General features: G+C 48.9%; 1 protein-coding gene across 5 annotated transcripts in view; it reads right to left on the reverse strand.

The window, feature by feature from the left end:
• Positions 1-24,470: 24,470 nt before the first annotated feature.
• LOC143837077 (cation channel sperm-associated auxiliary subunit gamma-like) overlaps positions 24,471-26,004 on the reverse strand; it is a 103,507-nt gene continuing 101,973 nt past the window's right edge. For 3 of the 5 annotated variants that reach the window (XM_077336537.1, XM_077336535.1, XM_077336536.1), the window contains 2 exons: positions 25,805-25,931; positions 24,471-24,860 (listed from right to left, as the gene is read on the reverse strand). In XM_077336537.1, the coding sequence (XP_077192652.1) occupies positions 24,757-24,860; positions 25,805-25,931 (231 nt within the window). In that variant the 3' untranslated portion in view covers positions 24,471-24,756. The remainder of the gene's footprint in view (positions 24,861-25,804; positions 25,932-26,004) is intronic. The other 2 variants (XM_077336534.1, XM_077336533.1) reach the window with 1 other exon arrangement.

Genomic DNA, 26,004 nt, shown 5'->3' on the forward strand with positions numbered 1-26,004 from the left:
CTCCCCCCCCCATGAGCTGATTCATTTTTAATTCCTATTATCAATCAAATGCCCAAACTGACAGACATGTGCCCCTGTATCAACCTATGGTGAGTCCTCATTGGAAGACTATGTTCTGGTCCCCACACCTCACAAAATATGTAGAAAAGGGCAGCTAAATGCTGAAGGGGCTGGAACCCCTTCCCTGTGAAGAAAGGTGAAAGAGGTTCGGCCTCTGGAGAAATGACAGTGGAGGGGTAACGTGATAAGAGGTTTACTAAATCACGCATGAGAGAGAGAAAGAAACACTCTTCTCCTTGTCTCATGGAAGGCAGGAGCAGTGGGCCTAGAACAGACCACGGGGTCCTTCTTCACCCAAAGAATAACAAGCATGTGGAATTCACGGGCACAGGAAGTGGGGGTAGCCTAGACCGCTTCGCGAAGGGGTTGGGGCAGAGGGCCACGAGAGACAGAGCGTGCTCTGGGCCCTTCCGAGTAGACATTCCACTGCTGGGCCATGACTCTTCCCCAAGTTATGCTGGGTCCAAACAGAAGCCCCAGGCAGAAGGTGAAGAAAGCAAGGCAGAAGGGCTGGACGAGGCCAATTTCATCTCTGGAGGCAGCACATTTAGACTTTAATCGCATCGTTATGAACTCCTGTAACACTCCCCCCCCCCCCCGGTCACGTGGGAATGGCCTCCCTGAAAATGCCAGTGCAGAGGGCAGCACGGACCGGACCGCCTTTCAGAGGGGTAACACTTGTTCATCCGCCAAGCGCAGTTGTGAAAGAAAGACCCTGAAAGCTTAAATCCTGCGAAGACCCAAAGGAGATTGGCAAGGAACCAGGGATCTCCGCCTCTCCCAATTGCAAATTCAAGGATTCCTCCCAACCAAACAATCTCTAAAGAGCTTAGAGGGGGATTAAGTTTGGGATGTACCAGCAACGGGATTAGGACTCCCAGAAGCCGAAAAAGAACAGGAGGTTTTCTTCCTTCTTCCCTGAGCAGTAAAATGAAGATGTATCACTGGGAAAAGGTTATCGTTTTGGTTAAATGACCATTAATAAAGATTCGATTTGAGTTGGGAAAATAAGAAGGCTTAGCCAGATGGGTTGGGAATTCAAGGGAAAGAATCCAAGATCTGATGGGAAGATTTGCCCTTAGGTTTCTTTGGCAGTGGGAACAAAACCACAGTCATGGAGAGATCCGGCCTGAAAATGAGAGAGGAGGACAGGCCGACGCAGGAGTGGTCAATAAGAATTCTGGTTTGGATCGCACTGGATCTCCTTGGATCTTGGAAGCTAAACAGGGCCAGACCTGGTCAGAATTTGGAAGGGAGATCGCCAAAGTAGTTCCTCAAACTTCCAACCTCTGCAGTGCATGTTTATTCCGTCCCTCATGCAAAATGCTCAGAGGAATTTACACGCACAACCAGCCCCCTCCAGTTTTGTTCCTCACAACAGCCCTGTGAGGTAGCGAAGGCTGAGAAAGTGTGAGTGCCCCAAAATCGGCCAGTGAGCTTGGTGGCTGGGTCTGACTGCTTGCCTGTCATCCTCCTCCAAATTCGTCGCATAGCCCAATCTGCACCTTTCCCTCTTGCCTCGAATCTTCTCACCGCAGCAGAAATGCCAGTTTGCAGAGGGTTGGCGGCATTTGATCACGTCCTCCCTTCCGGCCGGGTGGAATGGTCAGACTCACTGCTGGAACCAGCGACCAGCCAATGGCAACTCAGTAGCCACTCTTCCGGGCGTGTTGAGCAGCTTTCTACAAATCACGCAACTATTTGCTTCTTCTAATTATACGAGTATCGGTTATAATGGGGCTATGCATTCTTCTCACCAACTATTTGCTATTTTGTTTTCCTTCGTTGCTGTTGAGTATTTCTGAATACTGTGCCTTTTAATGTCATGTCACATTAATAAAATTCACCAAATTAATAACCTGTCCAGTGGGATCCTCCTGAGGCCCATCTGGGTTTGGAGGAAATCCATGGGCATGTGCCCAGATCTGTAGTCCTGAGGACACCCATGCCTGCAGACATCCCCTCCAACTGCTCTGTGTCCCTTGGCTACATACTGGCGCCCTGACCCAAACAATAGCCCTTTTGAATAAGACCCAGGGAACAGGCTTGGGGGGGGGGCATGTTGCTCTCATAGCCCCTCCCTCATGCCAATTATGCAGGGGCAGGAGAGGGGCCACTTGGATTTCAGACGGTTCTTAAATGGTGCTATTTTGCAGTGTTTTGTTTGGCGGTTCCTGGAGCCAGCCGGGGCAAGAGCCAACGCCCAGGGGTCGCTGCTCAGTCTCCGTGCCTCTCCCTCCTTGCCTCCTCAGGCGAGTGGTCACCGGGGCTGACCCTCAGCTTCCTGTATTTAGTCTGGCTTGGCATAAGCATGACAATTGCCCCCTGGCACAAAACTGGAGCAAACATGCTGTCCTCAAGCATAATCAGACTTTCACGCCACCAATTGCGGGGAGGTGATTGGATGGTGGTTATGTGAGCAGGCAGAAGGGAGGAACCCAGAGATCCAGTTGATAAAAGGCTGAGATTTCAACAAGTCTTGCCCACGTGATTATATTCTTGAAAGCCAGTAGTAGTGTGGAGATTAAGAAGATCAAACTCAGGTCTGGAAGAGCCAGGTTCGAATCCCCACTTCTGTCGTGGGTAATTTGGGGCCAATTGTACCCTCTCAGCCTGAGCTATCTCACAGGGTTCTTGTGGGGATGAAAAAGAGGAGAGAGAGAGATTTATGAGCTGCTTGAAGCATATTGGGTGCAGCATACACTCCCCAAAGGCGGAGTAGAAATGAATTCAGTGAATACAGTGATTGTTGTTGCTGTCATTTAAAACATTTCTTAAGCTGCCTTTCCACCCAATCCAGTTCCTCATGAAAAAATATGAAAATATTGGAACAAGTAGGATCATAGAATCACAGAATCATAGAGTTGGAAGGGGTCATACAGGCCATCTAGTCCAACCCCCTGCTCAACGCAGGATCAGCCCTAAGCATCTTAAAGCATCCAAGAAAAGTGTATATCCAACCTTTGCTTGAAGACTGCCAGTGAGGGGGAGCTCACCACCTCCTTAGGCAGCCTATTCCACTGCTGAACTACTCTGACTGTGAAAAACTTTTTCCTGATATCTAGCCTATATCGTTGTACTTGAAGTTTAAACCCATTACTGCGTGTCCTCTCCTCTGCTGCCAGCAGAAACAGTATCCTGCCCTCCTCCAAGTGACAACCTTTCAAATACTTAAAGAGGGCTATCATGTCCCCTCTCAACCTCCTTTTCTCCAGGCTGAACATTCCCAAGTCCCTCAACCTATCTTCATAGGGCTTGGTCCCTTGGCCCCAGATCATCTTCGTCGCTCTCCTCTGTACCCTTTCAATTTTATCTACGTCCTTCTTGAAGTGAGGCCTCCAGAACTGCACACAGTACTCCAGGTGTGGTTTGACCAGTGCCGTATACAATGGGACTATGACATCTTGTGATTTTGATGTGATGTGATGAACGATATTGCGATAAAAATACACAAATGACACCAGAACTAGGAAGGAGGACCAGTAACCATTACGGGCGGGGGAGGGGGATGCCAGCCTGGTATCGGAGTTAGGAATGGCAGCCTCTAACTTGGAGAACCAGGTTCGATTCCTACTCTCCCTCCACATGCAGCCAGCTTGGTGACCTTGGTCCCAGTTCTCAGAGCTTCTCAGGCCCCCATCACCACCACCACACAAGGTATCTGCTGTGGGGAGAGGAAGGGAAGGCTATCATAATTCATTTTTAGACTCCTTCAGGTAGTAAAAAGCAGGACACAAAAAAACCAGCTCTTCTTCTTCTTCTGATTAGCTTTTCTAGAACTGATTATTTTTTCTAGCAAGGTATTATCATACTGCATATTTTGGATGTGATACTTTAATGCAGGGGTAGTCTACCTGTGGTCCTCCAGATGTTCATGGGCTACAATTCCCATGAGCCCCTGCCAGCAAACGCGTACTTTCTCCTTATATCTTTACTCTTATGATCCTTGTTCCATTGTCTGAGGAAGTGTGCGTGCACACAAAAGCTCATGGCTTGAATGTATGTTTGTTGGTCTTTCAGGTGCCATTGGACTCAAATTTTGGATGCTTTAGGCTGATCCTACATTGAGCAGGTGGTTGGACATGATGGCGTATATGGCCCCTTTTAACTCTATGATTCTATTACTCTTCTTATCATAGAATCATAGAGCTGGAAGGGACTTCCAGGGTCATCTAGGCTTCTTCCTCTTCCTCTTCCAATGAACCAAAAAGACTTCACCTGCTCGCAAAGAAACCAATTGGGATTGGCTTGTGAGTTCACGGTTAGGAAATACCTGGATATTTTCTCTGGAGATCAGTCATAATAGCAGGAGATTTCCACACAGCACCTGGAGGTTGGGAACTCTGGATGGTCAGGAAGGAGGTCCTTCAAGCACATCTGCTTGCCCATAAGGTCTAGCTACTTGCTTTTAATTTTTTTTTAAATGTTCAAGTTCTCCAGCAGCTGGATTCCACATTCCAAGACCTTGTTCCTTTTCTGCCCCTCTGCAGAATCACAGTTGAATAATCTCAAGAAATCCCTTTGCTGATGCTTTCTTACAAGAAAACTTTTTTTTTAAAAAAGAGCTACTAGCAACCATCGGTTGAGGGTCCTCGGACACCTTTGCCCATATGGGAGCCATCAATCCCGCAGAGCCCCTCGGGGCAAAGATCAGGTCTTTCCCTGCCCGTGAAACATGACCTCTCTCAATTACATGCCACTAACTTAACCGCCACCTAGCACAGCACAGGACTAGACTTGCCAGGAGGTGATATTTGGAAGGGGTGTGGCCAAGCGTTACTCTGGCGCCCACACTGGGGGCCAGATTCTGCCCCAGAAGGGAAAGGATTCAGAATAAACAGTTTGGAAGCAGGCTAAAAGCAGTGTCTGTCCGCAAGGGAGGAAGGAGGAGGCCACAGATGCAGAAAAGCCCCAGTTTCAGAGGAGGACCTGTACTGGTCTGCATTAGACGGCCCGCATTCAAGATCCCTTCCTCAGACAGAAGCAGGACTGGAGGTCACTGTGTCCTTCTATCCATGTCTGAGTGTTGCTAAGAAAGGAGTCTGGATGCAAAGCTATAATGCCCGTGGTTAGCGTCAGCCCAGGATCTGGGAAACCCAGTTTCAAATCCCCACTGGAAGATTTGCCGGGTGAAATTGGGCTGGTCGCATCCTTTCTGCCTAGCCTACCTCACAAGGGTTGTTGTGAGGATAGAATGGAGGAGAGGAGAATGATGGAAAGCCACATTGGGTCTGCATTGGGAAGAAATTCCAGATAAATAAAGGAAGTAAATAAATCCTAAATGTAATCCACTTGATTAAAGCAGGGGAGAAAATCCGCATCTGCCCTGAGATCAGAATCCCACGTGCCTATTCAGCTGCAGTGCTGAGGTGGGAGTCCCTTGTTCTGACCTTGGGAATGAGCTCAAGTTTGTCAATGCCACGTTGGAAGCTTCTCTATTTAAGTCTCTCTTTAAATATCCTGGGGGATTCACATGTTCTCCCGCCAATTTTGTGGCTTTTAATGTTGGAATTACATCAATTTATTCTTTTTGTGAAGGGACTGATCTGTTAGTCCAATGTACAAAATGGAAAGCCTGCGTCAGCTTGACCGTTTACACACTGGAGATTTCATGCCGGGCTGCAGGCTGGAGTTTTGGTTGTGGCAGGTTGCCCAACTTCTTCCTGAACCCACATGGGGGAGCATTTGGCCCAATCTGCCCGATTTGTGCTCCTGCACGGGAGCTGGGGCAGTGAAGTTCCCAGGGCGTAAACGATCCTTGAGAGAAGAACAAGGGAATTAACCTGGGCTGCTAGATCCAGGGAGTGTGTTGTACGAATAAACATGGGGGCAGAGCTGGCACCTTGGCTTCTTGTAGGCCCTGGTCCTAGGAAATTCACACTGGTAATCAGTGCAGCTGCCATGAACCATCGGGGAGTCACAGGGAGGCAATCCCCCATAACACACACCCTGATGTCCGGATCCCATCCTTCCCATTGCTCCTCACCCACTGGAAAACACAAAGGTTGTGGTGCTTTTACCCACAATTGGGAGCAAGTGAATGAAAGAGACACTTCACAGTCACCAAGTAACCTTTTTAAAGCATTTCTATAGCCCCCCCCCTTTTAAAAATAAAAAGTTCTCTCACTTTTAAAATATTATAATTATTTTTTTATTTAAGAGAAGGAAAGGACGGAAGCGTGTCATTAAGGACAATGGAGAACTTTAATCAGGTTGGCTCAAAATAAAATATATATGGAACCTCGCTAAAAAGATTTGAATGAAGGTTTTAAGAGCCGGGGCATCAAAGCTCGGTTGCCTTTTGAAGTGGTTAATCCCGCTTGGAAATCATATTTTGGGCATAAAAGCGCACAATGGAACGAGCAGCGGAGGTCAAGGCCCGGATGTCGGCAAAATCATATCCTTTCGAGATGTCTTTATTCTGCCTCTCTCCTTGCCTTGCCTGGGTTCACAATCCTCCTATTGTCGGCCAGCCAACCCCCCCCCCCTCATGTTAGATAAAGGTGGGGGGAGATGGGCGGGAAATCCTCCCGGGGGGGGGGACAAATCAGGTCTTGCAGGGAAGTCAGTTTAGGAGGAGAAAGAAAGAGGCAGCGTCTTTGGTAACCCCCACAGGAGTGGCCACCCTTCTCTGGGGAGAACAGATTTAGAGTCCAGTCAGGCACTGTTAAGACCAACCAAGTTTTATTCAAGGGATGAGCTTTCCTGTGCACGCCCCCTTCCTCCAATATAATATCTCTGGGGAGGAAACTTTCTCCCAAAGCTTTGGACTGGGAGCCTGAGAATCAGCCCCACTTGGGTGCCAACCTCAGAGCTGTGTAGGGCTGCGAACCTCCAGGCAGGGCCTGAAGATCTCCTGGGATGATGACTAGAGAGATCAGCTCCCCTGGAATACACACGGGCTTCAGCAGAGGGACACTATGGCGTTGGACCTTGTTAAGGTTCCTTCCCAAGCCTGACTCCCAAATTTCCAGGAGTCTTGACTGAGAGCTCTCAGCCCACCTTCCATAGGTGCTTTATTTCACTGAGACATTTCTACCCTGCCTTGCCTTGTTTCCAGCTGCATCAGAGATCTGTCCAATCCTGGCGTTCCTGCTGGGAAACCCAGGAGAGTAAATAGCCCCTAATTTTGTTAGTGGGAGATGCACAACCACTGAGGACAATAGCTGACCACAAGGCCGAAGCTCTGCACAGAATTATAACAACAACATTTTATTTGTAGCCTGCCCTTCCAAATGCTCAGAGCAGGTAACATCAATAAAATCAACCTACAATTTAAAAACTGTAAAACGATCGACCTACACCATGAGCCCCTCTAACCCACCCAGCCAGGGGAGTCTGCTAGAAAGGGAGCCGATCTTCTAACTCGGGCTTTCTCAGGCAGGGGTTCGTGAAAGCCTGGGGTTTCTGGACAGACTTGGAAGGGTTTCCTAAATGGGTAGGAGTTATTTTTGTACATATTTTGTAAATTAGTTAAACATTTATTGAGTGACATGATCGTATATGGTCATGTCTACCCATAACGACCCCTCCCAAAATGGCCAATGATGGGCCTGGAGGGGGTGGGGGAGGGGCATGTCCACCGCTATGCTTCCCAATCACCTTCTGCACCATTGTGCCGATTCTGGGGTTCCTTGAAGCCTGAAGAATATTTCAGGGGTTTCTCAATAAAAAAAAGTCGAGAAAGGCTAGCCTAATTCCTCTTTTTCCTCCCAGCAGAGAGGCCAGCTGTTTGGTGGGTTTGATTGTGGGCCTTGACCATAAACCCGGTAGAACAGCTCTGTCTTGCAGGACCTGTGGAATTGCTTGAAGTCCTCCCTCGGGAGCTTGTTCCAGCAGGCTTTCTTTAGTGCATTCCCCTGTGATGACTGCTCCAAGGACACTTCACCATTGGACAGCTGAAACTAGAAATGCAGCCAGGTACTCCCACTGAGGATCACTGTGTGAGTCCAGGGACACCCTTCAGACCGACAAAGTCTAGTTCTAGGCACAGGCTTCTGTGTGCAGGCACAGCTCTTCAGATATGTGGACACAGCCCACAGCTTAAGTTGAAAAAAGAAGAGGAAGAAGAAGAGCTGTTGTTTTTTTTACACCACTTTTTACTACCCGAAGGAGTCTCAAAGCAGCTTCTAATTGCCTTCCCTTCCTCTCCCCACAACAGACATCTTGTGAGGCTGGGAGAGCCCTGAGATTACTGAAGAAGAAGAAGAAGAGTTGGTTCTTAGATGCCACTTTTCTCTACCCGAAGGAGTCTCAACGCAGCTTACCTTTGCTTTCCCTTTCCTCTGCCCACAATAGGCACCCTGTGAGGGAAGGGAGAGTGAGAGACCCCTGATATTACTGAAGAAGAGTTGGCTCTTATACGCCACTTTTCTCTGAAGAAGTCTCAAAGCGGCTTCCAATTGCCTTTCCTTTCCTCTCCCCACAACAGATACCCTGTGTGGTGCGTGAAGCTGAGAGAGCCCTGAGATTACAGCCCCAAATCCCATTTGTCTTTTTAGTCACCAAGTCACACTGCTGATTCATGTCCAATGTATTGTACGTGTTATGCTGTGTACTAATTCATGGCTTATCCTCTGCCTATGTGTGCACTTGGAATCCCCATTTCAATGTGTCTGAAGAAGCATGTATTGGAAAATCAAATTTTGTCGGCCCTCATGGCCCACTGGACTTCAACTTTGTTCTACTGCTTTGGACCCTCACGGCCACCCTCCTCCTGAGTTTATCGCAGAATCCTTTCTGCAGCACCACAAAGCTAGGATTTTCCTCAGTGGGATCACTCTGACTGCTGTGTATCCTTCTTCTTCTTCCAGTTAGTAGGTCAGGACTCTTCCAAAACACAGCAGCCATTCTTCACAGAGATTCTTTGTTTCTGGGCCTTTCCACGGTGATTCCCTGGGTGAGGAGGCTGAATAGAACACGGGTCTGCAGACCTCCGGAGCTGGCTGACAAACTGGAGCAGGAGGATGAGAAAGGCTCCCTTTCCTTCAAAGGCATCCCATAATTATTGTGGGAGCAGGAGAAGACTGGAAGGCAAACGTGACACATGAGGAGGCACTGTGGTGCCGTGTGGGGCTAATATCCGGGAGACCCAGGTTGGAAAGCTCCCTGGAGGACCTTGGGCCAGGGACACTCGCAGGACTGTTGTGAAGATAAAAGGGCAGAAAGGAGAAGACAAAAGCTCCTCAGGGGAGAAGAGCAGAGTACGAATGAAGCACATTTTTAAAATGCACGCCTGTTCTTCAGGTGGCAGGGAATTCCAAAGACAAGAAAACGTGGGGGGGGGAGGCTTTGGTCTGACTTGGGTGATCTTCTCAGAGCCCAAGAAATCTGGGTTTGGGGGAGGGAACAATGCCACAGAGTCCGCCCACCAAAGCAGCCATTTTCTCCCTGGGAACTGGTCTCTGTCGTCTGGAGAGCGGAGGGAATTCCAGGACATTTCCACTCCCTGCCTGAACCCTAATTTTAGGCCCTTCCTCATAGACAAGGTGTCCTCACCCCTGGCCCAAAGGCCCTTTAAGAAAGGGGGTGCTTCTGCGTCCTGGTCCCCCCACCTCTCAGCCACCAATGGCCTCATTCCAACCAGGCTTCCTCCAAAACGCTTAAAGGTTCTGTAGTTTTGCTCTGGTGCCATTTGGAAAGCGGAGCCTCTAACTCAGGGGTAGTCAAACTGTGGTCCTCCAGATGTCCATGGACTACAATTCCCAGGAGCCCCTGCCAGCGAATGCTGGCAGGGGCTCCTGGGAATTGTAGTCCATGGACATCTGGAGGGCCGCAGTTTGACTACCCCTGCTCTAACTCTTTCTTCGAGTCGGGGCAAGTCTGAGCGAAGCCCGAAGGCTGCCTTGGAACAGTCAGGTACGCCGCACGTCGTCCGTGGTTTCCTGGAGCCCTCCAGTGGCTGCCAACCGAATACCCACCTGGCCGTCCGCTCCCAGGCTCCCGTTGATTCCGAGCGTCCCCAAGCAGCCTTCCTTTGAAACAAGTGCGCCTTGAGAATTTGAACACAGGGCCAGTTGGGAGAAGGAGGGGCCACTGCCTTGGTTTGCTGCCGAATGCAGAAGCAATGTTTGCCTACAGAGTCTTCTGCCCACGGTCACTCCAAAGCCCTGCCCTATGGATTGGGGTCATGGCGTCCTCAGCTCCAGTGAGAAAGAAGAGTTTTGCTACTCCGCTCGGCCACATCACAGGCTACTGCAGAGCTCTTTGACAGCTTCCTTTGAGAAGGGAGAAATCTTTGGAGTCAGATCAATGCCCTGTGCACAGGTTGAACAGGTGGGCTCACAGTTTCATCTGGGATAGGGACAAAAATCAGGGACCAAAGCACAATTTGGTACCCCCCCCCCCCAGCCCTCCATTCAAGACTGCTTCTGAGACTGTTCCATGGTTGCCAGCTCTGTTTCGCCGAAGAGTGTCTGGCAGAGGAGGTGGAGAGGGCAGGGCTGGGGAGGGAACTCAGAAAGGATGCCAGTCCCCAGGGGAGATTTGGGGATCCAGAGCTTTACTCTGCTCTGGTTCGGCTTCACTTGGAGTCCTGTGTTCAGTTTTGGGCACCCCAATTGAAGAGGGATGTTGACATGTCCAGAGCATGTCCAGAGGAAGGTAACAAAGATGGTGAGGTGTTTGGAGGCCAAGACATATGAGGAAAGGTTGGGGGAGCTTGGTCTGTTTAGCCTAGAGAAGAGACGACTGAGAGGGGATCTGATAACCATTTTAAGGGTGCCATATAGAGGACGGAGCAGAATTGTTCTCTCTTGACCCAGAGGGACAGACCAGAACGAATGGGATGAAATTAATTCAAAAGAAATTCCATCTAAATATCCGGAAGAAGTTCCTGACAGTTAGAGCGGTTTCTCAGTGGAACAGACTTCCTCGGGAGGTGTTGGGTTCTCCATCTTTGGAAATTTTTAAACAGAAGCTAGATAGCCATCTGACGGAGAGGCTGATTCTGTGAAGGCTCAATGGGGTGGCAGGTTACAGTAGATGAGTGACTGGGATGTGAGTGTCCTGCATAGTGCAAGGGGTTGGACTAGATGACCCATGAGGTCCCTTCCAACTCTATGATTCTATGATTCTATGATTCTATGATCCCCTGGTTCTACAGTTCACTTCCAGACAACAGACATCGGTTCCCCGGGAGAAAGAGGCTGCCGTGGAGGGTTCTTGTCCACTGAGGTCCCTCCCTGTTCCAATCCTGCCAACTCTCAGCTCCAACCCCAAAGTCTCCAGAAATTTCCCAACCCACAGCTGGCATCCCTAGAATTCACCAGGGCCCGGTGCCGTCAAGCCCACCCTCTCAAGCAGCTGTTCTCAAAGTAGAGTCAAGCCTAGGAGCGCCTCAGAGGCTGACAAGAATTTCACAGGACAAGCTTGCAAGAGCCAAAGCTCCAGAAATGGAAATATTTTGTTGCCTGAGGATCAGCAGTAATTCAGGTTGCCAACCTCCAGCTGGTGGCTGGGATCTCCCACTGTGACAGGAAAGAGTTCCCCTGGAGAAACATGGCCACTATGGCAGGCATTATCTATGGCAGGGGTAGTCAAACTGCGGCCCTCCAGATGTCCATGGACTACAATTCCCAGGAGCCCCTGCCAGCATTTGCTGGCAGGGGCTTCTGGGAATTGTAGCCTATGGACATCTGGAGGGCCACAGTTTGATTACTCCTGATCTATGGCCTCATCCCTCGGTGAAGTGCCCCCTCCCTAAACCCCACCCCCATCTGGCTCCACCCCCACCCCACCCCCAAAAAAATCTCCAGGTATTTCTGAACCTGGAACTGGCTATCCTACATATATGAACAGAAAAAGAAACAAGTTCCACCGCTCCTCTAAACCTCTAGATAAAACAGACACTCATATTGTTAATCTGAATTATGATGTGATATCTTGCAATTGGATACTTCTCAGGAGTGTGATGACAACAGGCACTCTCTATGGAATTGTGAACTGATGCCTGGTCTATTCCTTCGCAAGTAAGAAATATCTGAGAATTGCACTGCAGGTCTCATGCTGCTTTCCCCACCCCTGAAATAGTTATGAAGTCAGGCTATCCGACTGTAATATCGGTATTAACACATTGGGCTGGTTGATTCTTTAATAATGGATGGAGGATTATCATCACACCTTAGAAGTAACAGTTCAGAAGATAAAAGAAGACCAAGAGCCATTCCACACCTGTTAAATGTAGTGAAGTGCTTACCTTATGAAGACACAATATTTTTGGCATTTTGCATGACGTCATCAACATCCAGCGTCCAAGTGGCAAACGTCTTATTTAAAGTGCAAGCATAAAGTGGATTCCCCAGCCTAAAAAGCACAAGCTACAGGAGAGCAACCAGCAGGCCAAACACCAATGAAATGTGCAGAGCCGAAGTAGAGCTATCTCCGCCTCCAATGTCCTGCCCTCACACCTGTCTCCCTCTCTCTTCTTCGGGGGATTTTATTTAAAAAGTAAACTGCCTGGAGCAACGAATTGGCATTCAATTGTGCAGGCATAGCAAAAAGATGTTTTCCCCACAGTTTAAACAAAAAGCATGTCTAAAGTCCCCCCTCCCGAATCAGGAACAAGATTAATTTTTTTAAGATTACAGACTCATGATTCCATAAGGGGTGACATTATAAAAGGCACTATGCATCTGTGATTAGATGCATAGGCGTTTCAATGGTGAAGTCTTACTTTAAAAAATGTAGCTGGCACTGTGGGCCCTTTGAAGTATGGAGAAAGGCTTGATTGACATGTGGAAGAGAGTCGCGTGTAAAAGCCCACTATTCTCTCCTGTCATTTTAAGCAGGCATGCGGAGTGTAAGGAGTGCGAGAAGGCAGCAGATGATGGAAAGGTATGATCTAGTAGGCATCACAGAAACTTGGTGGAATGATTCTCATGACTGGAATGTAATTGTGGATGGATATGAACTGTTCAGAAAAAACAGAATAGATCGAAGAGGTGGAGGAGTGGCACTGTATGTGAGGAAAGGGCTTACCTGTCAGGAAATTCTAGTGAAGGAGAGCATATCTACAGTGGAAAGCATCTGGGTGAAAATAAGCGAGGGGAAAACGAACAGTGTGGTGGTTGGTGTCTGCTACCGACCGCCTGACCAATGAGAGGATGTGGATGCTGCACTTTGTGAGCAGCTTGAGAAAATATCCAAGCGGCAGGACCTTGTCATCATGGGTGACTTCAATTTCCCAGATGTGTGCTGGGAAACAAACTCTGCGAAGCGTCCTCAGTCATGCAAATTTCTGACCTGCCTGGCTGACAATTTCATTTATCAAATGGTAGATGAACCCACAAGACGTTGAGCAATACTGGACTTAATACTGACCAACAGGCAAGAGTTGGAGGTGAAGGAGGTGGGGACCCTAGGGGGAAGTGACCATTTCCTCATAGAATTCCTTTTGAGATGGGGAGCCAAGGAAGCTTGTAGCCAGACGCGGATGTTGGATTTTCGTAGGGCAAACTTTAATAAACTCAGAGACATGATGAGTGTCATACCATGGACGAGAATGCTGGAAGGGAAGGGAGCATGTGAAGGGTGGGCGCTACTCAAACAGGAGCTATTGCATGCTCAATCAATGACTATCCCAGAAAGACGAAAACACTGCAGGAGCTCTAAGAAGCCTATTTGGATGAACAGAGAACTTCAAGAGGAACTAAGAAAGAAAAGGAAAATGTTCAGGAAATGGAGGGAAGGACAGAGCTCTAAAGAAGAGTACCAACAGGTTACTAGGCACTGTAGATCAATCATCAGAAAGGCCAAAGCTGAGAGTGAGCTAAGATTGGCCAGGGAAGCCCATTGTAACAAGAAAAGATTTTTCAGTTATGTGAGGAGCAAACGTAAAGTAAAGGAAGCAATAGGCCCACTGTTGGGTGCGGATGGACAAACTCTAACGGAAGATGCAGAGAAAGCAGAAAGGCTTAGTGCCTATTTTACATCTGTTTTTTCCCACACGTCAAAGTGTTTAGGCACATCTAGAAATGGCCATAGCCAAAGGACAGTGTCTGGGTGGCAGGTTAACATGGATAGAGAGGTTGTCGAGAGGCATTTAGCTGCACTGGATGAGTTCAAATCCCCTGGTCCGGATGAAATGCACCCGAGACTACTCAAAGAACTTTCCAGAGAACTTGCACAGCCCTTGTCCATCATCTTCGGAACCTCTTTAAGGACTGGAGATGTCCCGGAGGACTGGAAGAGAGCAAATGTTATTCCGATCTTCAAAAAAGGGAGGAAGGATGACCCGGGAAACTACAGACCAGTGAGTCTGACCTCTGTTGTGGGGAAGATAATGGAGCAGATATTAAAGGGAGTGATCTGCAAACATCTGGAGGACAATTTGGTGATCCAAGGAAGTCAGCATGGATTTGTCTCCAACACGTCCTGCCAGACCAACCTGGTTTCCTTTTTTGACCAAGTAACAGGTTTGCTGGATCGGGGAAATTCGGTTGATGTCATTTACTTGGATTTTAGTAAAGCTTCTGACAAGGTTCCCCATGATGTTCTGATGGATAAATTGAAGGACTGCAATTTGGATTCTCAATCAGGTGGATAGGGAATTGGTTAGAGAACCGCACTCAAAGAGTTGTTGTCAATGGTGTTTCATCAGACTAGAGAGAGGTGAGTAGTCGGGTACCTCAGGGCTCAGTGCTTGGCCCAGTACTTTTTAACATATTTATTAATGATCTAGATGAGGGGGTGGAGGGACTACTCATCAAGTTTGCAGATGACACCAAATTGGGAGGACTGGCAAATACTCCGGAAGATAGAGACAGAGTTCAACGAGATCTGAACACAATGGAAAAATGGGCAAATGAGAACAAGATGCAATTTAATAAAGATAAGTGTAAAGTTCTGCATCTGGGTCAGAAAAATGAAAAGCATGCCTACTGGATGGGGGATACGCTTCTTGGTAACACTGTGTGTGAACGAGACCTTGGGGTACTTGTGGATTGTAAACTAAACATGAGCAGGCAGTGTGATGCAGCGGTAAAAAAGGCAAATGCCATTTTGGGCTGTATCAACAGAGGCATCACATCAAAATCACAAGATGTCATAGTCCCATTGTATACGGCACTGGTCAGACCACACCTGGAGTACTGTGTGCAGTTCTGGAGGCCTCACTTCAAGAAGGACGTCGATAAAATTGAAAGGGTACAGAGGAGAGCGACGAAGATGATCTGGGGCCAAGGGACCAAGCCCTATGAAGATAGGTTGAGGGACTTGGAAATGTTCAGCCTGGAGAAAAGGAGGTTGAGAGGGGACATGATAGCCCTCTTTAAGTATTTGAAAGGTTGTCACTTGGAGGAGGGCAGGATACTGTTTCTGCTGGCAGCAGAGGAGAGGACATGCAGTAATGGGTTTAAACTTCAAGTACAACGATATAGGCTAGATATCAGGAAAAAGTTTTTCACAGTCAGAGTAGTTCAGCAGTGGAATAGGCTGCCTAAGGAGGTGGTGAGCTCCCCCTCACTGGCAGTCTTCAAGCAAAGGCTGGATACACACTTTTCTTGGATGCTTTAGGATGCTTAGGGCTAATCCTGCGTTGAGCAGGGGGTTGGACTAGATGGCCTGTATGGCCCTTCCAACTCTATGATTCTATGATTCTATGAAAGCGGGAGAGCCAGAAGATGAGAAATGGCTGAAGGCACGATAATTTTTAGCACTACAACATTTTGCTCTTGTAACACTATTTTTAAAAATGTGCGGAATAGTTCTAAATATAGAGTCTAGTCAGGCACCTTTAAAATAAACCAAGTGATTTATTTGATTATTTATTTATTCATATTATTTTATTTGGTTTATTATACTTATATACCGTTATCCCCTGAGGCTCAGGGTGGTTTACATAGAATGTAGAAGAATACAAGAAACTGTTTTTCCATAACGGATAGATAATCACCACAATAATAATAACATTAATAACTGTAACAACATTAATAACTGCAAAAATGCATGAGTCGTTTTCTGGGAGGGAAGAAGCAGGATCCTTGTAGATGTTCCTGGTTTCGCTTGGCCTCAACTGAATGCCTAGCAGAAGAGCGCCCTTTTGCAGGCCATGCAGAACTGTTTTAGGTCCGTCAGAGCTCTGATCTCCAGGAGCTCATTCGATCGGGGGGGGGGGGGGGCAGGACAGGGAAGGCTCTGGCTGTGGTTGAGGCCAGGCGGGCTTCTTCAGGGCCAGGGACCATTAGCTGGTTGTTGTTGGTGGAACGTAAAGCTCCTTGAGGGGCATAGGCAGGGAGGTGGACCCTCAGGTACACTGGGCCCCAACCACGTATGGCCTTGAAGGTAATTAACAGAACCTTTAGCCTGATCCGGAATTCAACTGGCAACCACTGCAGTTGGTGGACCTTCACAGTGTTGCTGTGAGGATCCTGGCCGCTGCGTTTTGGACCAGCTATAGTTTCTGGGTCAAGGCTAAGGGCAGGCCTGCATAGAGTGAGTTACAGAAGTCCAGTCCATCCATTGCATGGATCCCTGTGTTTCAGGGGCAGGTAGGGCACTAGCAGTTTGGCTTGGCGGAGCTGGTAAAATGCCAGCCACGGTCTTTTTGTGACCTGGGCTTCCATTGTGAGGGAAGCATCCAGGATCACGCCCAGGTTCCTGATGGAATGAGCTGTTGAGAGCTGCACACTGTCCAGGGTGGGCAGACATGCTTCCTCACTCGGATCCTTCCTACCCAGCAACAGTACTACCATCTTTGAAGGGTTGAGATTCAGACAACTCTGCTTGAGCCATCTTGTCACTGCTTCCAGGCATCGGGCTAATGCTTCTGGGGGAGAGTCAGGGCGGCCATCCATCAGGAGGAAAGCTGGGTGTCAGCTGCATATTGATGACAACCCAGCCATACCAATTGGGCAAGAGGGCACATAAAGATGTTGAATAAGATTGGAGAGAGGACTGCTCCCTGTGGGACTCCACAAGTAATCTGTCAGTTGATTTGATGCTCTCTCTCCTATGGTGACCCTCTGTTCACAACCCCAGAGGAAGGAGATCAGCCATTGAAGGGGTGTCCGTCGTATTCTGTTCCGGTGAGGTGGTGAGCTCTTATGACTGACTGTTAAACACTGCTGAGAGGTCTAATAATATCAGTAGCACTGACCCGCCTTGGTCCAACTGGCGACGGTCATCCATTAGGGCAACTAGCGCTGTCTATGCCTCGTGGCCAGGCCAGAAACCTGATTGAAATGGGTCTAGGACCGAAGCTTCTTCCAAGAATGCCGTTAATTGACTTGTGACAGCCCTTTCTACCATCCTCCCCAGAAACATTAGATGTGAGACGGGTCAGTAGTTATCGGGCTCTCGTGGGCCTGCCTCTTTCAGTCCCTCTGGGAATTCTCCCATTGTGAGAGATAGGTTGATTATCTCTGGAGGGGGCCCCTTATATCAGTTGTTTTTAGGAACCACGATGGGCAGGGGTCTAGTGGGCATGTGGTTGGCCTCACGGATGCACTTTCATGGGCACGCCCACTTCTTCAGATGCAATGTCGTGGAATGGAAGTTCATTCTTGGAGGCACTTGGAGGCATAATAATAAGTGTCTGTTTTAACTTGAGGTTTCTAGGTGAAATCTTCTTCACAGTATACTGTTCTGTCTGTTGTGGGGAGAGGAATGGGAAGGCGACTGTAAGCCGCTTTGAGCCTCCTTTGGGTAGGGAAAAGCGGCATATAAGAACCAACTCTTCTTCTTCTTCTTCTTCTGCTCATATAAGGCTTAAGTCATCCTTTCTCAACTTTTTTATCATTGAGAAACTCCTGAAATATTCTTCACTCTTTGAGAAACCCCAGAAGTGGTGCCTTTGTGCAGAATATGGGTGGAAAGCAGAACTGTGGACACACCCACCTGGGGCCCCTTCCTTTCCCACCCCCTCCAGGCCCATCATTGGCCATCTTGGGGGGGGGCAGGTTGACATGGATAAATATGGTCATATCATGCGAAAAAGTTTTCAAATTTTAAAAAGATATAAAAAATTAACTTCCACCCATTTGGGAAACCCTTTCAGGGCCACCAGGAAGCTCCACGGGTTCATGAAACGCGGGTTGAGAAAGCATGATATAATCTATACCACTCCAATCCTGGGCTGATTCTGCACTTACTTTGTTTACTCCGTTGTGGATCCTGCTGAATTCAGATGGATTTGGACTCGTGTCTTCCTCTATCCCCCCCAATGAAACAGAAAGTATTCTGCACTCGATTGTGGAAGCTCAGAACGGGGGGGGGGGGGGAGCTAAGCGCAACAGGAGTCTCTTTCTTTTCTTGAATGAGGGGGGGAAGGGGAGGGTTGGAGACAGCTGAGGAGGAGGAAAAAAGCAAGAGGTAAATCTCTGCTGAAAGAAGTTAGGGCTTCTAGAGCACAGTCACTTTAAGTTAAGCTTTGCAACTGGGAACCAAGAAGACTTTGAACTGACACCCTGGCCAATCAGGGAAGGCTTCTTTGCTACAGCATTGGAGGCACAAGGCAGAGGCAGCAGCAAGTTAATTCGAGAAGACCAGAGAGCTGCACATTTACTCATGGCGGTTATTGAAATATCAAGGCTTATATCCACTCCAGAAAATTGCAGAGGAAAGGTAGGGTCACCATGAATCAATCATGCTTGTTGCAGAGGGAAAATTTAAAGCATCCAGAATCAAAATGCAAATCAAATTCAGTGTAGACAGGAGAGATTCATTCAAACTAGGGCTGGGTTAAAAGCCCTGTGCAGACTACACACAGGCATCACCTGGAGGATGGCAACCCTGATCCACTCTGAAAAATCAACATGATTTCCCTGCTCTCTGCTCCAATCCAAAATATTCAAGCTGCTATTTTCAGCCCATGCCCTACAGACACGTGGGACGGCTAAGGAAGCTGAGAAACATGCAGATTGGGAGCCTCAGAACAGAGCTCCACTTGCTTGCTTGGCACAACAGAGAAGCACAGCCATAACAGACAGAAGGAACCTGGTCCCAATGCTATGGGAAGGCTGTGGTGCAGTGGTACAGCCTCTGCTTGGCATGAATGTCCCAAGTTCGATTCCTGGCATCAGCATTAAAAAGGACCAGGCAGGAGGGGATGGGAAAGACCTCTGCCTGAGACGATGGAGAGCCATGAAGTGGGGCTAGAGCTCAAGACCTCATCCTGAGACCCTAGAGTAGCGATCCCCAACCTGTGGGCCGCGGACCTCATGTGGTCCTTCGACTAATTGGAGGTGGGCCCCGAAGGACGCCTTCTCCCCCCCCCCCCCCCCGGCCCTTTACTTCATCCTCCCCCCCCGGCCCTTTACAACACACTTTGGGTGTCATTGTCTCCCATCACTCCCAGATGGGACTATCTCATTGCAGAGAAACAAGCTCAGAGTTCCCATTGATTTGTCATTGTCATGAGTTAAAATTTCCATGAAAATAAAATGTTCCTTATGTTCATTGTTGTGGCGTGTCTGTATCTTATTTTGAAGGGGTGTTTAAACATGACCATAACGATCAGAGAGCGTTAGGGCAGTGGTTGAGAGTAGAGGAGTAAACTACCTCCCCCCACCGGGCCTCAGTAAAAGGCGTTGAGTGGTCCCCGGTGATAAAAAGGTTGGGGACCACTGCCCTAGAGAGCTGCTGCAAGCCTGAGTAGACCAGCTTAACCCTGATGGACCAATGGTCTGGTTCAGAATAAGGCAGCTTCATATGTATACAGTCCACCACACAAGTCTCTTTTGCACACACGGCTCATGCCCAAAATGAGGATTATTCCCAGAGACTCAAAAACCTCACACTCATAGGTTTGCCGTCTTCTGTTTGGGAAATACCTGGAAAATTGGAAGTGGAGTATGATGGAGAGCCTCATCCGGGCACACGGCCATTGAGCCCACACTCCAAAGCAGCCGTTTTCTCAAGGGGAAGTGACATCTGGAGATCAATTCTAAATCCACTAGATCTCCAAGCTCCACCTAGAGGTTGGCCAACCTCAATGCGTATGAACAAGCATGCTGGGCTTGTGGGCTGTTTCAGTCATGGATCTGAACAGCAACTGGTTGAGACTGGCTGAGATCCCCCTGATTATAGACACAGGCCCCAAGTGTTTTGCAAACTGATATGCAGAGACTGTGGGCCAGGAGCCGACTCACATTCGAAAGGTTCCTCCCCTGGTATTCTTTCGTTTGGGGGTTGCCTGGAACTCACCCCTGCGGCAATACAATCCACTCCAATTATTCCAGATTCTTCTTCCCAAGGCAGTTGAAGTCCTCTTTCCTTTGAACCCCTTCCAAGGCGGAGCAGGTCTCCATCGCTGCTAATTCTGTTTGACACGCGTGGCCAAAAACCTACCTCCAAAATAGACGATTTCTCCTGCTTTAATTGGGGACACTTCTCCCTTAATTCTCTTTAATTAGACAAATTGGCTGCGGCCTCCAGCAACGGGAGAGAGGCCCTAACCGTGGGAGGCGGGAGGTTAATAGCAGCTAAAAATAGCTTTCTGGTAAGGCCCAACGGTTGGAAACAGAGAGCAAAAGACATTCTTCCGTAAACCCAGGGCCTTCTGGTGCTTCAGGAGGGCACGGTCCTTCTTGAACTGGTGCCCCTTTATTTTGTTTACTGACAAACAAACGGATTGGCTTTCTGAACTTTGTGCAAAGTCTGTCTCTATGCTGAATGGTGTGTGTGGGGGGGGGGGGAGTCCGTGGGCAAAGGATTTGCAAAAATGTCCCTTGCATGCTGTGATAGAGGGAGTGGTGAGGACATAGGAAGGATTCGGTCTTTCCAGAGTGTCCAACCCTTCAGTTAGAATTCCAGTGAAGTAAGCATGAAAAAAATTGAAGGAATATTGCAACTCTTGGAAGATTAACCCATTTTTATTCTTGTTTAAACTTTCAGAGACCACAACCCCCTCCCTCAGGTTGATTTGGCTAATCGCTTTCAAGATTTGTCATGGGAAGTGAACCAGTGAATGGAGAGATTCCTCCAACACAACTTGCCAAAGAATTTAAACACTCAGACATCCAGCTCTTGCCTCCCGGGACTCGGTTCCCTGGTTCTAGCCAGACGGGACAGCTGCAGCTTCCCTTACATGCAACCCCCCATTGGTTGCACACAAAAAGGCAAAAAACATTTGCAAGGGGTCCCCTTGAGAGCATTTGGGGAGCCAGGATCCCTGGAGCCTGTATGACTGTGGTCCCTGAAATGGTGAAGACGAGGACGACAATATTCTGGGGGTCATGTATTCTGAGCAAGTCATAGGGTTTCCTTTCATATCCTATTTAGGTTGAGGTTTTGGATTATGAACACCTAGAGGGGAGGGAACCTTTTCTGGGGGTCATGGTAGCCCCCTACACAAGCTGGGTCCCTTTGTAGTTGGTAATTAAAGCAACACAGGCCAATTGTACCAGGCACAGTTGGGAAGCAGTACAATTTGATTTGGTAGGAATGTGGCTCATGAGCCATAAAGTCAACTGTGGATCCACCAAGCTAAACTACTAGCACCCTGACCCCAGAACACCTAGCCACAGCGATCCATGCAGCAGTCACCTCTAGACTGGATTACTGCAACTTGCTCTATGTGGGCCTTCCCTTATCCCTGCTCCAGAAGCTACAACTGGTCCAAAATGCAGTTGACTGGCTGCTCTCCCAAACGCCATGGAGAGCCCACACAACCCCAACCCTCCAGCAGCTGCACTTGCTGTCAATCTCGTGGGATCAGTCTTTAAGGTGCTGCTGATCACCCTCAAGGCCATATGCGGTCAGGGTCCTGCATATCTCAAGCACCGTCTGCTTGCCTACACTTCCTGAAGAACAACCTTGCTCCATCCACTCAAACAATCTGGTGATCCCTGGCCCCCTCGACCAGAGCCAGAGCTTTCTCATCTGTGGGCCCAGCCTGGTGGAACGAGCTCTCCAAAGAGACTGGAGGCCTTATTGGCACTCAAATGGAGTTCTTCTGCCAGGCTTTTGGATAAGACAAGCGACAAGGACCCCCCAAACAACCCAAACACCAGCATACTCGAATCACTGACACCCACCACGGATATATAGGGATATTCTACGCTGTTTATTGTTACATGCTATTCATTGGTTAGTGAGGGATGGTATATAAGCTGAAGGAATAAAATAAATAAAATAAATTACTTCCAAGCCAGCAGTGTCCACCAAGTTGTTGACCAATTAAAAAGAAAGATCCGCACCTTTCTGACTGCAACCCTGCCAAAAAGCATTTTAAGAAACCTAAGTGGGTCTTGTCTCTTTCACCCTCGCCCCTACTCCTTTGGACCACCGCCAACCTCCCTTGGTCAATTATTCACACACACACACACAAAATATGCTCATTAGGGTTAACAGCCCATTTAGGATACATGTTGGAGCATTTAGAGTGTCAAGTGGATCCAGACACTGAGGGGCTGCCTCCTCTGGAGTGTTGTGATCCTCTCCTGATTTACTGGAATTGCCAGATAGGTGTTCAAGAATTTAAGAGTCATCCAAGGTCCCCAGTAGTGAAAAGCAGGGTAAACCAACTCTTCTTCTTCTCCTTCTGAATTGAGAGCACCTGTGTCCAGAACCCAAAGTGCTGCATTCAGTAACCTGTGATTGTATCTCATCCCTCCATCAAGCTTATCCCGTTAGGATAGTTTGCCCAGTTGATGCATTTTCGGTGTGGGGCACCCCCATACACATCGGCCAGCCTAGATCGAATAACTATCGGTGTCTTGCAGAGCTGCTGGTGGAAACGAGAGAATTCTTCCAGTAGGGTGGCCTAGAGATAAAAAGGCCACTGTTCCCATTTTCCCTTTCAAAGCCCACCTACCACAAAATTCACCAGAAACAACACTGAAAAATCTGCAGACATCTCCTTCCCTTTTGCATGGACATTAATAATGCGAGTGAACTAAACTGTTAGCTGGCATCTGCAAATGTCTGATGTGGGCCTCGATTGCTAAGTTTATTCTCCCTATTGGGAGCCACCCCCGAGGCACCATAATCTGGGGCTCTGGCAGGGATCTGGGGCGACAGGCCTTTGGCCACCGCAGTGTGGGTCCCAGGGGACAAGGAGCAACAGCTACAGCCTTTGCCCCGCTGCTGACTGGGAACAAGCTAAACCTCCAGGGAATGGTTGGGGCTGTAGACCCTCTTTTCACCCTGCTGGGAAAGGCCAGAACCTCCTCTCCAAGCAGAGGCCTTTGAGCCTTGCGACTCAGCTATGAGAGAGGCAGGACACACCTTTGGGGGGGCTACGGTTTGCATTCTCCTGACTGCTGGGAGCTGCGGCAAAAAGCAGGTCTGTTGTGGGCCTCTGCCCAGAACCCTCTGTCCGTCCATCCCTTTTCTGTGAAGTTGACCAGCAAAAGGAACCCTTCCATCTTGACGGAGAGACCCAGTTCAGGATCCCAGACCCTGAAAGAATGGGAGGAAGGACATTACGCCATGCAAGCTCAGGGTCCTTTATCTCTGCTTGTGCTTGCTCTCGCTCTTTTCTTCTCCTTTTGGGAGTTCAGACTTTCATCCTTTTAACTGAGAAGCCACCTTATCTTTCAAAGAACTGCCTTGGAAGACTAAACGGCAGTGTGCAATGAAAAGGAGCGGGCCGGGGAAAGAGTGCGCTGAATGGAGCGGCCTCTCTCAGGGTCTCTGGGGCCAGCTGTGTTGAGATCTGCCAGCAGAGATGGGATGCGGTTCCCGACAGATAAAATGGAGCCCTGCAGAGCGGTGCCTGGCACTGTTTCAAGATCCTTGTCGCCAAGATGCAGACTGCCAAACAGAAAAGCAGCAGGAAGGACGGCCCCCATTCCCTGGATGCGCAGCCGTGAGATGGGCTCTCAAGTGGAGGCTGCCGGGCTCGGCCCCAGCACCAGGGGGGCACCGGGGGGGGCACCGGCAGGTGTTCAGGGACGCCTCAAAGTCACAAATGAGAATGGCAGGCGGGAGGGCTCGGGGGGAGGGGCAGCACAGATGCCAGCCAAAGCCTGGAAAGTGTCTTAAGCACTGGGGCCTTGGAGTCCCAAGCAGTGATGGGCAGTGATGAAGTTTACCTTTTGTCTTGTGACAGGGAGCTAGCAGCAAAGAGGGACTCCGCATGCAGACCTGTAGGAGCCAACCCATCAAGTTTTACTGAGGCACAAACCATGTTGAATAAGGCCTCTATGCCTGGGGAAGGGGGGGGATCAGTGTGGGAAACCAAAAGTGGCATGATAATCCAGGACCTGATTGGCCACTAACAGAAATGAAACTGAGAGGGGAATTTTCGGTCCAGAGCAGCAGGAACGAGACATTCAAAATAGCCTTCTGGGTCTTTAATGGCGTGGTGATTTCTCTGCTTGTGTTAATTTGCTACTGTTATTCATGACTGTCCAATGCTTTATCGAGGAGTGGCAACTAGCATGCTGTAAACCAAGGAAGGGAGGAAGTAGACCATCATGACCTATGGATCACACACAGCATCACACACAGCACTGTGGCAAGAGTTTTATTTCCGACAAAAGCATTTGAGAGGCAAACTCTCACTCTGGTATAGCCACACAACAGGCGCTCTCAGTTGCAGGAAATGCCCGCAAGTCAGGTGGCAGCCAAATGAAGTTGTGCAGAACCTGCCGGTCACTTCAGAGGCCACTGACTTCCAGAACCCATGAGCCCAGAGAAACCACTTGCAGGATTCAGACTAGAGCCACCCTACTGTCAAGGCCCGATGGGTTTCTGGCAGAGGAAAAGGCTAATGGAAGAAGAAGAAGAAGCCAGCAGGGAGTAGCGGTTTTGCTATTTGCTCTGGTGACCTGGCAGACCGCTGGCAAGGCTGCCGTCAGATGTGGCCATGAAGTTCTGGGAACTGGTTGCTGAGGATGAGAAGGTCATACTGGACCCTGGAAATACAAAAAGGAGAAGGGAGACTGTCGGATGAAAAATACCCGCCTGTATCTTCAAACATTGGCAAAATCCGGAATCAGAGTGAGATGACAGCAGTGAATGTTGGAGTGCCATGAAAGTGGGAATGAGACTCACCCAATCCAAGGAGCCCAATCCACTAGAACATTGACCCACACAATCCCCCCTCCCCTCTAGCTCAGGTCCTGTACATTCCAAGGGAGATGGGGGATCCAGTCCCTTTTCAGTGCATGTTTGACATTCCAAAAGGCCTGGCAATGCCTTAAGAGGACTTCAGGGGTTGTCTCTGGATCAGACATAGGAAGGATTTCTTACAGGGTAATTCTAGGCCAGAAGAGGCTTCAGCAGATGCTGGGAAACCCTACTAGAAACCGTGTCTGCCCTTGTTGCGGTTCTCCTCCATGCCAGGACCAAGACGTTCTCCAACAGCTCAAAATGCAGATGGGGGGAGGGAGTACGGGCCCTGATGCCTGCCTCTGCAGACACTGAAGTGGGGATCTGCTATCAGAAAGATCCCAAGCGAGTGTGGTTTGTATACACAGAGCCTCCTCCAATATGAACGCTTCCCTCTCGTTGAGCAGGTATCACTTTGCTCACCTTACAGGCAAGGTTTGTTTCGAGGTCACCAAGTGGGGAAAACAGGAGGAATGCTTGGCTCACCTCCACCCAGCCAAGCCGCTAGACTCTAGTCTCAGCACAGACATGAGCTCAGGGAAACCGAGAGCAGGCAGTGAGCTAGATGGGCTCAGAACAAGTTTGCGGCCTCTCCGCTCCTCCAAGAGCAGAAAGCAAAACCTCACCCCTTGACAGAGCAGACCTCTCGAGGGCAGCAGACCAAGGGCCCATCTAGTCCAGAGGGGCAATCAACCATCCCCTGATGTGGCCTCCTAGTCTGACACCCCCACTGCCAGTTGCCACTCACCAGTCCGTAACACCACGGCTTCCTCGAGTCTCCTGGCAAATCTGGAGGAGATGGCTTTGACTTTGGGGGTGACGATGTAGATCACCATATACAGGATGACCAGACCGACCACAGAACTCATGGAAACCTCCAGAGACAAAGAAAGGATGCATCTCTGCATGTGTGTTTGAAATGCCTCATCAGCTGTTCTGCAAAAGCCA

Source organism: Paroedura picta, chromosome 5 (genome assembly GCF_049243985.1).
Source record: "Paroedura picta isolate Pp20150507F chromosome 5, Ppicta_v3.0, whole genome shotgun sequence".
NCBI classification, from domain to species: Eukaryota; Metazoa; Chordata; class Lepidosauria; order Squamata; family Gekkonidae; genus Paroedura; species Paroedura picta.